At 37.7% G+C, this 15,317-nt stretch overlaps 1 protein-coding gene across 8 annotated transcripts in view; it reads right to left on the minus strand.

The window, feature by feature from the left end:
• UNC79 (unc-79 homolog, NALCN channel complex subunit) overlaps nucleotides 1-15,317 on the minus strand; it is a 257,982-nt gene that overhangs the window by 39,138 nt on the left and 203,527 nt on the right. For all 8 annotated transcript variants that reach the window (XM_082384436.1, XM_082384433.1, XM_082384434.1 and 5 more), the window contains 3 exons: nucleotides 13,057-13,125; nucleotides 9,400-9,510; nucleotides 1,962-2,066 (listed from right to left, as the gene is read on the minus strand). In XM_082384436.1, coding sequence (XP_082240562.1) covers nucleotides 1,962-2,066; nucleotides 9,400-9,510; nucleotides 13,057-13,125 — 285 coding nt within the window. The remainder of the gene's footprint in view (nucleotides 1-1,961; nucleotides 2,067-9,399; nucleotides 9,511-13,056; nucleotides 13,126-15,317) is intronic.

Raw genomic sequence — 15,317 nt, forward strand, 5'->3', positions numbered from 1 at the left:
CTGGGCCAGGTCGGGGTTCATAACGGTTAATGAGCTTTCCTCCATTTCCCAGGCTGAGCTGGCCACTCCCTCCTCTACAGTAGTTTATATACTGTACAGACTTTCAGTATACTGGTTAGCACGTTATAAGGGTAGGGCCTGTGCCTTTATATATCTATACCCCCAGAACCTAGCCGAAGATAGGTGGTCAGTAAATATTTGTAGTGGGAAATAATGCTGAATAGTCAAATATGGCCAGATGATGGAAGACCTTGACAATTCGGGTACCACAAGGTCACTGGAGGTTTTCAATGCACAGAGTTATATGATAAAAAGCAGAGCTTTAGCAAAATTCCTCTAGGCAGCCATAGGCTATAAGACTGGATTGACGTGGAGAGAAATGAACGGTGCAAAAAGCTAAGAGCTATTATGGTAATCCGGGCAAGTGATGTGCGGGGCCTGACTAGGCTGTGCTCTATACTGATTAGACACTGTGGTCAGGTGCTTACGCTACTTATGCCAGCTGTGTGATCTTGGGCAAGTCACTGAACCCCCCTGAGCCGCAGTCTCCTCATCTGCGATACAGGACCAATTCCTCTCATGGTTGTAAGGAGTAAGCGAGGGGGATATATAAAGCCCCAGCATGTTGCCTGGCACTTAATAGATGCTCCATTGATTTCCCCTTCTCCCTCATCTCTCCAAATGGCACCCAAGGTACCTAAGATTCAGGGAAACCTGTCTAATTCCTTGATATCAAGCTCCCATTTTCCTTCAGTCATTTAAGCTCAACCTTGTAGGCCCAGACTCTGGGACTGGCCATAACGCTCATCAGGGAGAACTGAAACAGCTGTGACACACTTCCTGGGTACTTGGCACAAAGGCAGTCGGAATGATACCCTGATCCCAGCTGCAGCTCAACGACCAAGTCTTTAAAACCAGGCTCAACCTTCGGGATACGAGGCAGGATCCCAGTTTACCTGATCCCTTGCTGACACCCCTGGCATGGCCAGCCTTTTCCTAAACCCCATCCTCATGTCGTTATTCCTAAATTTATTCCACCTTTCTGCTGAAGCCTCCCTTTATTGCTTGAAGACGGCCAGCCTCTGAGGCTGAACTCCAACCCCAGGCAGAGTTTGGCCTGCACCCACCAGTCCTTTGTGACCCAGTTCAAACGCCACTTCCTTCATGAAGTCTTCCCTGATTTCACACCATATGAGGTAAGATGCCTCCTGCTCTTAACTCCCCCCTAGGACTTTATCTACGTCTCTTTCTCACTCATGGCACTCATCGCAGCCTGTCTTGTGTGATCAAAACCTGCACACTTGCCTAAGATGCTGAGCTAAGGATGCCAGGGATGGAGAGCTAGAGCCTCTCGTAAGCAGCCCTACAACCAAAAGCATTAATCTTTGCAAGTTCTCTAGAGCCTGTCTGGTATGTGTTCAAGCTCCGCCCCCTGCCTTAGGGCTCCTGTGGTGCTGGTTCTTTCACACCCACCACCCACCCTGGTTGGACTGGTCCTGCCTTTTGACCATATCTGGCTGGGCCCACCCTCACTTTCACTTCTGCTTCACAGAGATTTGGCGACCCATCCATACTCATGTGACTCCGCGATCAGACCTCAGCCTCTGGGGTCACTCATTTTTGGCTTCCTTAGTCCTGCCTCAGCTCTGGTAGCCATTAATGGGCTGCCCCTCCAACCTACTGGACCATAAACTTCTCGCGGACACATTATCGTTTCATTCTTCTTTTTTGTCTTTCACAGAACTAGTTCCACAGTAGGAACAAAATAAATACTCCTTTTCTGGTCTTTCTTAGCCAGTGGAAGTGCCAAGTGCATAGTGACAGACAGATCATGGCTTACGTAAGATATATTATTTCTTATCTCTGGACAGACATTTAATTTATGCGTATGTCCCACACCTTCCTTAAATTTTCCAAACATAAGTGAATTTCATGAAAAGTGAAATGAGGCATAAGCCTACCTGCACAAGCAGAAGGAGGTTTGTATCCGGTAAAGGAGATTTAAGCTTCAGGGCCTGCAGGAGTTCTAGAACAACACTACGAGACAAATAGAATTTATCCCTCTCCTAAACAAAACAAGAGAGAAGAAGGTAAGCGATTTCTAAAAATTCAATTAGAATAGACCTATGTCAAAAGAGCTTCCAAAAGATTCACAGATCAGAAATAAGAAACAGTATTTTAAAATGCATAGTGAACTGTCCTTAAGAAATAAACCCAAGAAAAAAGAAAAAGGGCATTTTTGTGTTTGTAATGAGTTTAGTGAAGCACTGAGAACACATAATTTAATGGATAAGAAAAAGATAGGCTATCTCTTAAAGACTGAAACCACGAGATTTGGTTCTTATTCACAGGGGAGAGGTTCCAAGAACTGCAGAAACTAAACAAATCTAAAAGGATTTTTTTCAATAGAAAATGATTTAGAGAAAAACATGTAACACTGTTGAAAGGGTCTCATATCCTCTCAAAAGGAACTTACTTTTTAAGTGGACTATTTCAAGCATACAGAAAAATAGAGAGATGGAATATATCATATACCTATTACCCATCTTTGTTAAATCATAGCATTTTGCTTTATTTGATTTAATACTTTTTATCAAGAATCAAACATCACAGAAATAGTTGAAGCTACCTATACAGTGCTCTCTTTTCTTTCTCCCTTCTTTGAAATAGCCACTATTTTGAATCTGGTGCTTATTATTTCATGTACTACACTTTTACTACATATGTATACCTCCATTATAAGGCTTACTATTATTTTTGCTTGTTTTAAACTTTCTATAATGGTATCATACAATGCATATCTTTCTGCAACTTATAATTTTTTACTCCATTATATTTTTGAAGTGAGTCCCTGTTGATACATATAGTTCTCATTCTTTCAACTAAACAGATTAATGATGTTTTATTGTATGAACATACTGAAATTCATTGATCTGTCCTTGTTAATGCAATGCTAGAATATTTTCAATTTTGGAAGCTTTTTTTATTGTCAAATATAGCACACATGCAGCAAAGTACATAAAATACAAGTGAACAGATAAACAGATTAGCATAGATTGAACACTCATGTAATCAGCAGCCAAGTTGGGTACACATCACAAGCACCTTCAAAGTCCCCTATGTGTCCTTTCTTGATCATAACCAACTTATTGGAGACCCTGTAGGTCTGTATCCACTGTCTTTTCTTTCTACTCATTCTCACTTGTGGTGTCTTGCCTCCTCATATGTCTGGTTATCTTTGCATGGTGCATCCTTTATTTTAAAAATATTTTTAGAAATAATTTGAGGCCCGAAATGTTATCTTCCTCCAAAGAGCTTTCTGTTCATTTTTTACCAGGTACTGGAGGTACTAGTGATCCAGGGTTACCTTAATACACATACAAGCCTTGTAATATCTTATCTTGGGCCACCAAAGGTCTTGACAGGGATCTGTGTCCATGTGAGGACCACTTTACTTCTGGGTTATCTTTACTTAGTGGTCCCAGCCAAAAGGTGCGGGAGGTGCAGGATCAGAGAGTCTCCACTCTTGGAAGGTCCTGGATTCTGACTTTTTCCCCCCTAGCCTCCTGGATCTTCCAGAATTGTCACATCTTTCAGATAGGCAAACAGCCCCAGGGCAAAAAAAGGTCTTCAGTGCTAGGCTCACATCTTTGCATTTCTGTGTTCTCTCAGATCTTAGCCTGGTAATTCTATATCTGGTTAGCATTTTGTTGATTTTTTAAAGTTTTCAGAAAATAGTTTGTTCACTTTTTTAAGAAACTTTTCAAATCCAGTGGGAGGATATGTTCAAATTATCTAGTCCATCAGTATCAGGAGAGAAAGTCTAGGATATTTATTGGAATTATACTAAATTTATAGGTTGTTTTGTGAGAATTAGCTATCTTTATTATGCTGGGTCCTCACTCATGAACATGAGATCTGTCTCCATTTATTTAACGTTGTTTAATAAAATTTTCTGGTTATCTCCATAAAATTCTTGCATATTTTTGTTAGATTCATTTTTTGTTACCACAATAAATGCTATTTTTAAAGTATATTTTATAATCATTTGTAGCTGAATAATTAAAGGTAGATGATTTCTGGATGTTCATTTGTATCAGCATCCTTGCTGAATTCTCATAAAAGTTATAAAAAGGTGTCTATAGATAGATTCTCTTCAGTTCATTTGTAATCACATCATCTATGAAAAGGGAGAGTTTTTTTCCTTTCTAATCCTTATACTTTGATTTATTCTTCCTGTCTTACTCAACTGAGCAGGACCTCCAGAACCATAGCAAATAGAAGCAGTGATAACGGCCATTCTTGTCTTAACTTATGATTTTAAAGGGACTACTGTTGGCATTTCACCATAAGTATAATGTTTCCTAGAGATTTCTGGTAGACACCCTTTATCAAGTTATCCCTTTTACTCCTAGTTTGACAAGATTTACCATAAATGGATGTTGAATTATATAGAATGCTTCTTTTGTATCTCTTGAGATAATGATAAAAGCTTTTCCTCCTTTAATCTGGCAACATGGTAACATAAATAGATATTCTAATATTTAAACCAATTTTATATTACAAGAAAATCCTCACTAGGTCATGAGGCTTTAGTTTTTTTTAATTTTTTAAATTGAAGTATAGTTGGCGTACAATATTATATAAGTTCCAGGGGAACAATATATTTAGTCACAATTTTTAAAGGTTACACTCCATTTATAGTTATTATAAAATATTTCCTATATTCCCCATGTTGTACAATATATCCTTATATTTTATACATAATAGTTTGTACCTCTTAATCCCCTACCCCTATATTGCCCCTCCCCACTTCCCTCTCCCCACTGGTAACCACTAGTTTGTTCTCTGTATCTGTGAGTCTGCTTCTTTTTTGTTATATTCACTAGTTTGTCGTATTTTTAGATTCCACATATAAGTGATATCATACAGTATTTGTCTTTGTTTGTCTGATTTACTTCACTTAGCATAATGCCCTCCAAGTCCATCCATGTTGCTTCCAATGGCAGAATTTCATTCTTTTTTATGGCTGAGCGTGAGGCTTTATTTTTAATGCATTAACTTGGGATTATTCATTCAGAATTTTTGCATCTTTGAAGTATAACTGGCCTATAATTTTCCTTTCCCCTATTGCCCTTGTCTGGTTGGTATCAAAATTCTATTGGCCTCATAAAATATGTTGCAAATTGTTCCCTTTTTTTCTATTCTCTGTTTTAGTTTGCATGAAGTAGAGATCAATCTGTTCCTTAAATGTTTAATGAAAGTTGTCTTTAAAATTGGAATGGTTTTTAAACGTAAAATAGATAGCTAGTGGGAAGCGGCCGCATAGAACAGGGAGATCAGCTCGGTGCTTTGTGACCACCTAGAGGGGTGGGATAGGGAGGGTGGGAGGGAGGGAGATGCAAGAGGGAAGAGATATGGGAACATATGTATATGTATAACTGATTCACTTTGTTATGAAGCAGAAACTAACACACCATTGTAAAGCAATTATACTCCAATAAAGATGTTTAAAAATAAATTGGAATGGTTTTTAACTACTGATTCCATTTTTTCATCATTTAAGTCTAGCCATCTTTTTTCTGATTGTTACATATTACATTTTTTCTAGAAAATTGTCCCTGTTTCCCAAGATTTCAAATTTACTGGCTAAATCTTCTCTTTATATTCTTCATCTCTTTATTTCCCTTTGCTGCATGCTATATAATTTCTTCAGATCTATTTTCATTTTACTAAATCCCTCTTTGGCTATGTCTAATTTGCTCTCTAACCTGTCCACTGAGTTTTTTTTATGTCAATGACTATTTCATTTCTAGAATTTCTACTTTGTTCAAATCTATCTGGTTTTTTTTTTTTAAGTGACTACATCTTTTCTCATGTTTTTAATTCATCTTTTAATGCTTATCATTCAGAGTATGTCTTTATAGTCTCTATCACATTGTTCTAATATTGGAAGTTCTTAGGGGGAATAATCTTGATTTTTGTTGACTATGCTAAAGTAGCTCATGGTGGATTATTTCTTCACGTTTTGTAATTTTAGATCATGACCTCATGTTCATCCAGATTTTAATTATGGGAATCCTGTTGGGCCTAGGTTGAAGGCATATCCCTCCAGAGAGGTTTGAGGATTGATTTTGAGCTTGCTTCTGCCAGACACTCCAATGCAATTACTTGCCCAGCACCAATTTATTTGACTTTTGGGGGTTCACAGAGCATGCAGGTATTACAAATTCAAATTCTAAACATGTTCAAAGATAGGCTCATGTTTACTAATTCTCAAGGGAAACTACAAATCTTTCAGTTCCCAGGCTCAGACAGAGCCCATTCTTTGTCACCTCCATATAAGAATATATCCTTTCCAAATCAAACTTTTCTCAAACATATAGCCTTTCAAGGGTTCTGGCTTTCTCCTGGGGACAACTCAGCTCCAACTCTCAGCCTGAAATAGTCCCAAGACTTCATTTCCTTTCTCTGTATGGGCTTTAAAACTCAAGTCACTAAGGAATATAACAAAAAAGAAACAGACTCACAGACATAGAGAACCAACTAGTGGTTACCAGTGGAGAAAGGGAAAGGGGTAGGGGACTAAGAGGTACAAACTATTGGGTATAAAATAAGCTACAAGGATATATTGTACAACACAGGGAATATAGCCAGTTTTTATAATAACTATAAATGGAGTATAACCTTTAAAAATTGTGAATCACTGTATTGTACACCTGGAACTTATATAATATTGTATATCAACCATACTTCAATTAAAAACAAAAAACTCAAGCTACTAAATTACCAAAACAATCAACTTCTCTACCCCAAGACTGCTACAATATCAGCTTATATGCTTACCACTCTGGTTCTCAATTCCCTTTTCATTTTTGCAACTCTCATTCTTATAAAATTTGCTATATATTTAAAATCATGTTTATTACATTTCATCCATCACTTCTAGCATTTTAAGTGGGACAGTTTTCAAGTTATTGAGACTGCTCGATTGCCAAATAGTCTCCAAAGCTATTACCTTTCCATGTCTTTTCTTGGGCACATGAAAAGATGCTCAACATCACTAATTATTAGAGAAATGCAAATCAAAACTACAATGAGGTATCACCTCACACTGGTCAGAATGGCCATTATCAAAAAAATCTAGAAACAATAAATGCTGGAAAGGGTGTAGTGAAAAGGGAAGCCTCTTGCACTGTTGGTGGGAATGTAAATTGATATAACCACTATGGAAAACAGTACAGAGGTTCCTTAAAAAACTAAAAATAGAACTACGCTACGACCCAGCAATCCCACTACTGGGCATATACCCTGAGAAAACCATAATTCAAAAAGAGACATGTACCACAATGTTCGTTGCAGCAATATTTACAATAGCCAGGACATGGAACCAACCTAAATGTCCATTGACAGATGAATGGATAAAGAAGATGTGGCACATATATACAATGGAATATTACTCAGCCATAAAAAGAAATGAAATTGAGTTATTTGTAGTGAGGTGGATGGACCTAGAGTCTGTCATACAGAGTGAAGTAAGTCAGAAAGAGAAGAACAAATACTGTATGCTAACGCATATATATGGAATCTTAAAAAAAAAAAAATGGTACTGATGAACCTAGTTGCAGGGCAGGAATAAAGAGGTAGACATAGAAAATGGACTTGAGGACATGAGGTGGGAGGGCGAAGCTGGGGCAAAGTGAGAGTAGCATTGACATATATATACTACGGAATATAAAATAGTTGGCTGGTGGGAAGCAGCAGCATAGCACAGGGAAATCGGCTCAGTGCTTTGCGATGACCTAGAGGGGTGGGATAGGGAGGGTGGGAGGGAGGCTCAAGAGGGAGGGGATATGGGGACATGTGTATGCATATGGCTGATTCACTTTGTTGTGCAACAGAAGCTAACACAGTATTGTGAAGCAGTTGAGAAGAAGCCTCAATTAGATACTGCTATTTCTTTAGCTATTTCTTATAGTTTCTCATTATCTGTGAAAAAGGTGGGAAGGCCCTAGATCAAAGATTTCTACAACTAATAGTCATTTTGAGTTGCAGAATGAAGAAGGGTAGATGACAACCGGAAGAGAGAGGGCACTAAAGTTATGATAGATTATGAGGGGATATAATGCATAATGAATATTTAAAACCAAAAATATCCTGAATTCAAAATAGTGCAAGGTCCACTGTAATCAATACTTATAGTACACAGCATAGAAAGTACAAACTCATTATGATTCCTCCTCTATAAAATATATAATTTAAACAAATCAAACATAAAGAAAATAAAGAAATAAAGTGAATTCTAAAAATAGAATATCTTTTCATTATATTTGCTGCTGTGTCTTACAGATCTATTTTTTTAAGTGAAAAAAAGATAAAGAAGTTATTTTTCAGGAAGGATTTGAAAGAAGAAAAAAATACTGATTATTTTGGTAGTTAGAAAACATATTGTTCCAGGCAGAGTAATAAACAGTTTATAATCAGAAAGATTAAAGAGAAGGATATCATGAAACACTTAACATGGTGGAATGGACACAGACGGTAAGAAAGGAGACAAGGGTGTTTTAAATAGAATGAAAACCTTGATAAAAATTAGATTTTTAGGAGAAATTAAAGGGCTTGTAGAAGTGGACAACGTGAATAAAGGAGTATTCTGAATGTTTAAGAGGGAACAACAGAAACAGAAACCCCACTGAAAATAAACTTGGAAAATTTGGAAATTGGAAAAGTAACATTTGCACATTGTTCTTAAGGACAGAAACACTCTCAATTTGTCCTGCCTTCTGCTTTTCCATTAGGATAGTGTCTATCAGCACCAACAAGGCTGCTATATGCGCTGGGCAAGCAGTACTTTTCCACTTCCTCAGTAGTGGGGCAGGGGAAACTAAAGATAATGCAATAGAGAAACCATTATCAAAGCAAGATGACAAAAGATGAGATTACAGTCTCAGAGGCCAAGAACCCAGAACTGGGGAGACAGAAAAATTATGAGAATTAAGGAGCTCTCCACAGGCTTTTACAAATGACAAGCTGATATTTTTCTACTTTGGGTATAAAATTGATAGGTACTGATGGCTTGCCCACTAATCATAGGATGGTGAACTTGAAAAGGACATTAGAGGTCATTTGGACCATTATCTCATTTCATTCAAAATACCTCTTCTCCTCTAAACCATATGACCCTCAGTTCTCCAAATTTGCATATTTAACGTATAGTTTATATATTTGTGTGTGCAAAGTGTTTCCTTCTAATGATTTTTATTAGACCTCAGTAGAATTACTCACTTTTAACTATACTGAGGCAAATTAACCTAAGAGGGATTTGATACTGATTAGAAAGAATATGTTTCTGCCAGTTTTTTGTTTCCCAGGGACACATAAACACACATGCAACCTTACCTTAGTGAAAGCTCGGTAACATAAGCCACACACCTCCACCAGGTAGGCCAAAGTGAAGATGGCATTCTGAATTACAAAGCTGAGCAGTTTTGAAAATGGTTCCAACAAACTCTGCAATGAGATTGGGGCCAAAATAAAACCAAAATCAATTGCTGATTCTTTCATTAAAAAAAAGTACTAAAGTCTAATGATACCTTAACTAATGGGATCACTCTTTCTTAATTTCAAATCTGTTGCCGGGTGGCTACTGTAGCAAACCTGTTTGTCTAACAAGAACAGAACTGAATCTTCAATCAATGGCTCAAAGAGCATGACGTAATCATTTTACTGCTAAAAAAAAATCCACTTTTTCCATGTGGCATCATTTATAAACCTACCTAACTCCAATCTTATCCTCATACCCACCCCCAGCAATCAAGACTCTGTGAGGTTTGCTTTAGGATCTCCCACTCTATTTCTCTGAGTCTTTAGGCATGTGTGAGTTCATCAGACACAGCTCCTCTAGAAGCCTGTCATCTCAGTTAAGTAGCACAAACCACCCTTGCACGTAAGTACCAAAGCACTATTAGCTTAGATAAGACACATCAGGACCCAGCTTCCTGCCAGTGTTTACCAGGAAGGCTGTCAGTTTTGGTTTCCCCATCTGAATCCCACCCATAAAAGGTCAGTTTTAGATCCTTATGCTTTCTTAAGTCATTTAGAGACATTTATTGAGCACCTACTAAGTATCAGGCAGAGTTACACGCTTTTGTATCGTTTATCTCATTTAAATTTCTTATAACAATCCTGGGGAGACAGTATATTATAATAATTAATGACACAAGCTCTAGAATTTCACACCAGTGTTTGCAAACTTGAGCTCTCTGTGACCTTGAATAAGTGATTTAACCTCTCTGGACTTAATTCTCTTCCCTGTAAAATGAGGATAATAATGACCTCCATCTCAATAGTGTTGTGAGAATTAAAGAAGATAATGTATGTAAAGCACTTGGCAACAGAAAGCCTTCCATCACTGTTAGTTATGAACTGCACCATAACTCTGAAGCTTTAATATCCCCATTCTTCAGCTGAGGCAGCTAAGTAGGCAAGTAACTTGCCTAAGGCCATACAGCCATTGAATGGAATTCAAACTCAAATTCCAGGGCAATTTTCCAGAGGGAGAATTGCTCTGTAGGGAAGACAGGATTTTAATTGGGCTCCAAAAGACTTCGATGCTGTGATTTCCACTACTTCTCAACCTCTATGGTCCTAACTATCTGGATTATAAAAGTAACACATGCTCAGTGTGCAAACGCAGGATCTGTAGCAAAGTACAGATAAGGAAATAAAAGTCATCCATATTCCCATCACCCAGTGATAACATTTTGATATATTTCTCTTCTTCATCACACACCAGTTTACTCAGCTGAAATCTTACACGTATATATAATACTACATTTTGTTAAGATAATAACGTACGAAATTTCCAATGCTATTTAATTCTTCATAAAGATCCATTTTAATGGCCACAAGAGTCAGATTTTATTATATAGAACATCTCAATAAATATGTTTTTGCATGAAATTTGCATTTTCTTCTTTAGAATAGATTCCCAGAAAAACAATGACTAAATCAAAGAATATGTGCATTTTTGAGGTCCTTTTTCCTTATGGATACAAAAATGAATTCATTACATGTTAGCTGCCTCTGAGGATAGGAATTATGTTTGTTATTTGTATTACCCGCAGAAACCATGTAGTGCTTTCCATACAGAAAATCTTAGAGACACTCTGAAATAGTACTATTGATTCAGTATTGTTTGCTTTGTATAAATGTTGTTGCCTTAAAACACTAATAATGAATGAACAGGGATAGGGATAGGAATATGTCTCTGGTTGATATACATCCTTATTGGTCAAAAAAAGAAACCTGAATTCAGACCTATATAGAAACTTGCTCTTTTATCTAGCAAAGCAGCATGGTAATGGGGCAATGTGGTACAACAGACAAAAAAGCTTGAAATCAGAGGACCTAGATTCAAGTCTCAGATCTTCCAGTAACCAGCTATGTGACCTTGGCCAGGACACTTCATCTCTCTGAGCCTGTTTCCTTATCTGTAAATGAGCAGACTAAATCAAATGATCTCTATGCAATTTTCCAGCATAAACCATAAGCCTATGCAAGCACAGTCAAGGTAAAAAGCTACAGGGGATGTGCCTTCTTGGTATATTAACTAGTAGCTACAAGCCATTGCAATACACATTATTGCACTATTGCATATAATGCAGCCTGGGAATGTAGCCAGGAATACAAAAGTAAATGAGACACAGTGCTGGACTTCATAAAGCTCACTGGCTCACTGGGGAGACTTCAGTATAATATAACTGCTCATATAGAGAGCTCTGTCAGGTATTGTGGGATCTGATATAGGAGGAAGCTGCTACAGAAAATGTGAGCTTTTTTAAAATTGGAATGGAATTCAGATTCTCATCTTGAAGAATGAGAAGGAGTTCACTCAGCAGCAAGGGTATAAAGCATTTCAGGCAAAGGAAATGGCCTAAGCAAAGGCAAGGAAGTATGAAATTAAATAAGATTATAAATGTACAGCAATTAGCACAATGTCTGCCATATGGTAAGTGCTCAACAAACAGTGGTGATTGTTTCGATGATGATAATGATGATGATTCTGAAAGTACACAGGAAGCACAGGGATGGGACAAGTAGCCAGAGACTAACTAGGAAAGGTAGGCTTGCAAGTTAATGAAGTACCTTCTTGTATGCTCCATTAAGGGATTTGGACATTATCTTAAAAGAAGTGAGAAGTTATCAAAGATTTTAAACAAGGAAGCAGTGTGATGAGATCTGTGTTTGGAAGGATCATCTAGCTCATAGTACTGAGGATGAACTGGTGGACATGGCCCAGGACTAAGAGTTCATAGTACTGAGGATGAACTGGTGGACATGGCCCAGGACTAAGAGTTCATAGTACTGAGGATAAACTGGTGGACATGGCCCAGGACTAAGAGTTCATAGTACTGAGGATGAACTGGTGGACATGGCCCAGGACTAAAAGGACCAACGATACTGTAATCTATTAGAGCTCTTCATACTAGGCACTTTCAAAAGGTTGAAAGTGGCAACTAGAGATTATCATACCAAGTGAAATAAGTCAGACAGAGAAAGACAAATACCATATGATATCACTTACATGTGGAATCTAAAATATGACAGTGAATCTATCTATGAAACAGAAACAGAACCAGGGACATAGAGAATAGACTGTTGGTTGCCAAGGGGTGGGTGGTGGGAGAGAGATGGATTGGGAGTTTGGGATTGGCAGATGATAACTGGTATATCTAGAATGGATAAACAACAAGGTCCTACTGTATAGCACAGAGAACTATATTCAATATGCTGTGATAAACCAAAATGGAAAATAATATGAAAAAGAATGTATATATATGTATAACTGAGTCACTTTGCTGTACAGCAGTAATTAACACAACATTGTAATTCAACTATACTTCACTAAAAAATAAATTTAAAAAAAAAGGTTGAAAGTGAAGCATTCAGTATGTGATAACTATTTCTTCACTATTGCTTGCTATATGCCTGTCTTTTTAGGTTAAAAAAATAACCAAATAACCAATTGGTTATGTTTTTCTAAAACATACATACCCTTGTGGCATTGGTAGAGGGTATCTTCAAGAGGCAGATCATAATTCTCAAACTGGAATCTAAAGAACACTATGAACAAATACAAAGAAAGTAAAAGTCAGTACTCTTCTTAACATATCTTTTGCTTCATATATTTCCTCTAAGCATTTATTTTAGGAAAAAAAAATCTGAAATATAGCTGCCTCCTTACAGTTTTCCATGCCATATATTCATGTTGAAAAAATAATAATTCTTAGCTTTAAAAATTTAATTAAACCATTAATTAAACAGTGTTAAACAATTAAATAATATTAATTGATATTAAATGTGCCCAATCCTAAAGAGGTCTATTAATTTGTGAAAGGCCATGTTGAAAAAAAAAACCTACTTAGATCAATTTAAAACCATTAGGCTTATTAGTCCAAATAAAGAACGTTTCATCTGTCATTTCTCTGCTACGAAAAGATATAACAATAACCTAAGAAAAAGCAGTAAAATTCCTACAAGAGAAAATCATGCCTCACAAATCAAGTAGCATATTTTGGCACAATTCCACATCAAAATGTACTTTTTAAATAATGTGTACTGGGTTTGGGGGAAAATGTTATAGCAAGAATAAGCAATGATATTATTTAACATTGTTAAATATATGAAAATAGCAGGTTACAGTGAAATCTCTGCAGCTGTGTACAATATGAACCTCTTTAAGAGAGTACAAACGAAGCCAGTGTTTCTCCAAGTATGACCCCTGGACCAGCAGCACCTCTATTACCTGGAAACTAGTTGGAATGCAAATCCTCAGGTCGCACCCCTACTGAACCAGAAGTTCTCAGAGTAAGGCCCAGGAGTCAGATTTTTAGCAAGTCCTTCAGGGACACTGACACACACTGATGTTTGAAATCCACTTCTCTAAATTGATGAGAACAAACTACAGAAGGTCTTTCAATGGCTTAATATTTTCCCCAGAGATTAAATACACAGCATAGGATGATCAGAGGCAGTGCCCAGACAAAATCCAGCAGGGCTAGTTTTCAGATAAATTCTGAAAGCATTTCACAAGTATCAATACCTTCTAAGGGAACCATTGGTCTATTTAATCTGCTCAATACCCATAGGAGTTGATGTGACATTTACATTACTTTAAACCAGGGGCTGAAAACCGGCTGCTCATCAGGTCCCCACAGTGACCTATGAAGGAAGTCAGGAAATATCTTAGAAAACGTGGGGAGATGAGGACTGCATTCTCAAATAACAATTGGCTGGAGTGGAGGAGCAGCTGACCCCATTAGAAAGGACTGGTGCTTTCCAGTTCTCAAGGGTCTCCATTCTCCTTCTTATCTCACTCCGCTCCACTCATTAACCTTGCAGTCAGGGTCCCTTTGGACAGGACTGACTGTTACAAATCAGGTTTACTAATTGTTTCCAGCTGGCAATGCTTCCAACTAGTCCATGTTCAAGTTAAATATTTTCATTATAGCACCGCCCTACAGGCATTTGAATTTGCCATGCCTGCCCCACCCCTTCTCTAAAAGTGTGTAGCTCCTAAGCAATGAATGGCCCTGAATGGCTCTCTGCTCTTAGGGAGGGTCCATGTGGTCGTGTTAAAATGCATGCACTTCAATATTTTGGTACATGACTCTTTTTGAATTATGGTTTTCTCAGGGTATATGCCCAGTAGTGGGATTGCTGGGTCGTATGGTAGTTCTATTTTTATTTTTTTAAGGAACGTCCATACTGTTCTCCATAGTGGCTGTATCAATTTACATTCCCACCAACAGTGCAAGAGGGTTCCCTTTTCTCCACACCCTCTCCAGCATTTACTGTTTGTAGATTTTTTGATGATGGCCATTCTGACCGGTGTGAGATGATATCTCATTGTAGTTTTGATATGCATTTCTCTAATGATTAATGATGTTGAGCATTCTTTCATGTGTCTGTTGGCAATCTGTATATCTTCTTTGGAGAAATGTCTATTTAGGTCTTCTGCCCATTTTTGGATTGGGTTGTTTGTTTTTTTAATGTTGAGCTGCATAAGCTGCTTGTAAATTTTGGAGATTAATCCTTTGTCAGTTGCTTCATGGACTTGAGGATACGGGGAGGGGGAAGGGTAAGCTGGGACAAAGTGAGAGAGTGGCATGGACATATATACACTACCAAACGTAAAATAGATAGCTAGTGGGAAGCAGCCACATAGCACAGGGAGATCAGCTCGGTGCTTTGTGACCATCTAGAGGGGTGGGATAGGGAGGGTGGGAGGGAGACGCAAGAGGGAAGAGATATGG

This window comes from Balaenoptera borealis, assembly GCF_965194805.1.
Source record: "Balaenoptera borealis genome assembly, chromosome: 3".
Classification (NCBI taxonomy): domain Eukaryota; kingdom Metazoa; phylum Chordata; class Mammalia; order Artiodactyla; family Balaenopteridae; genus Balaenoptera; species Balaenoptera borealis.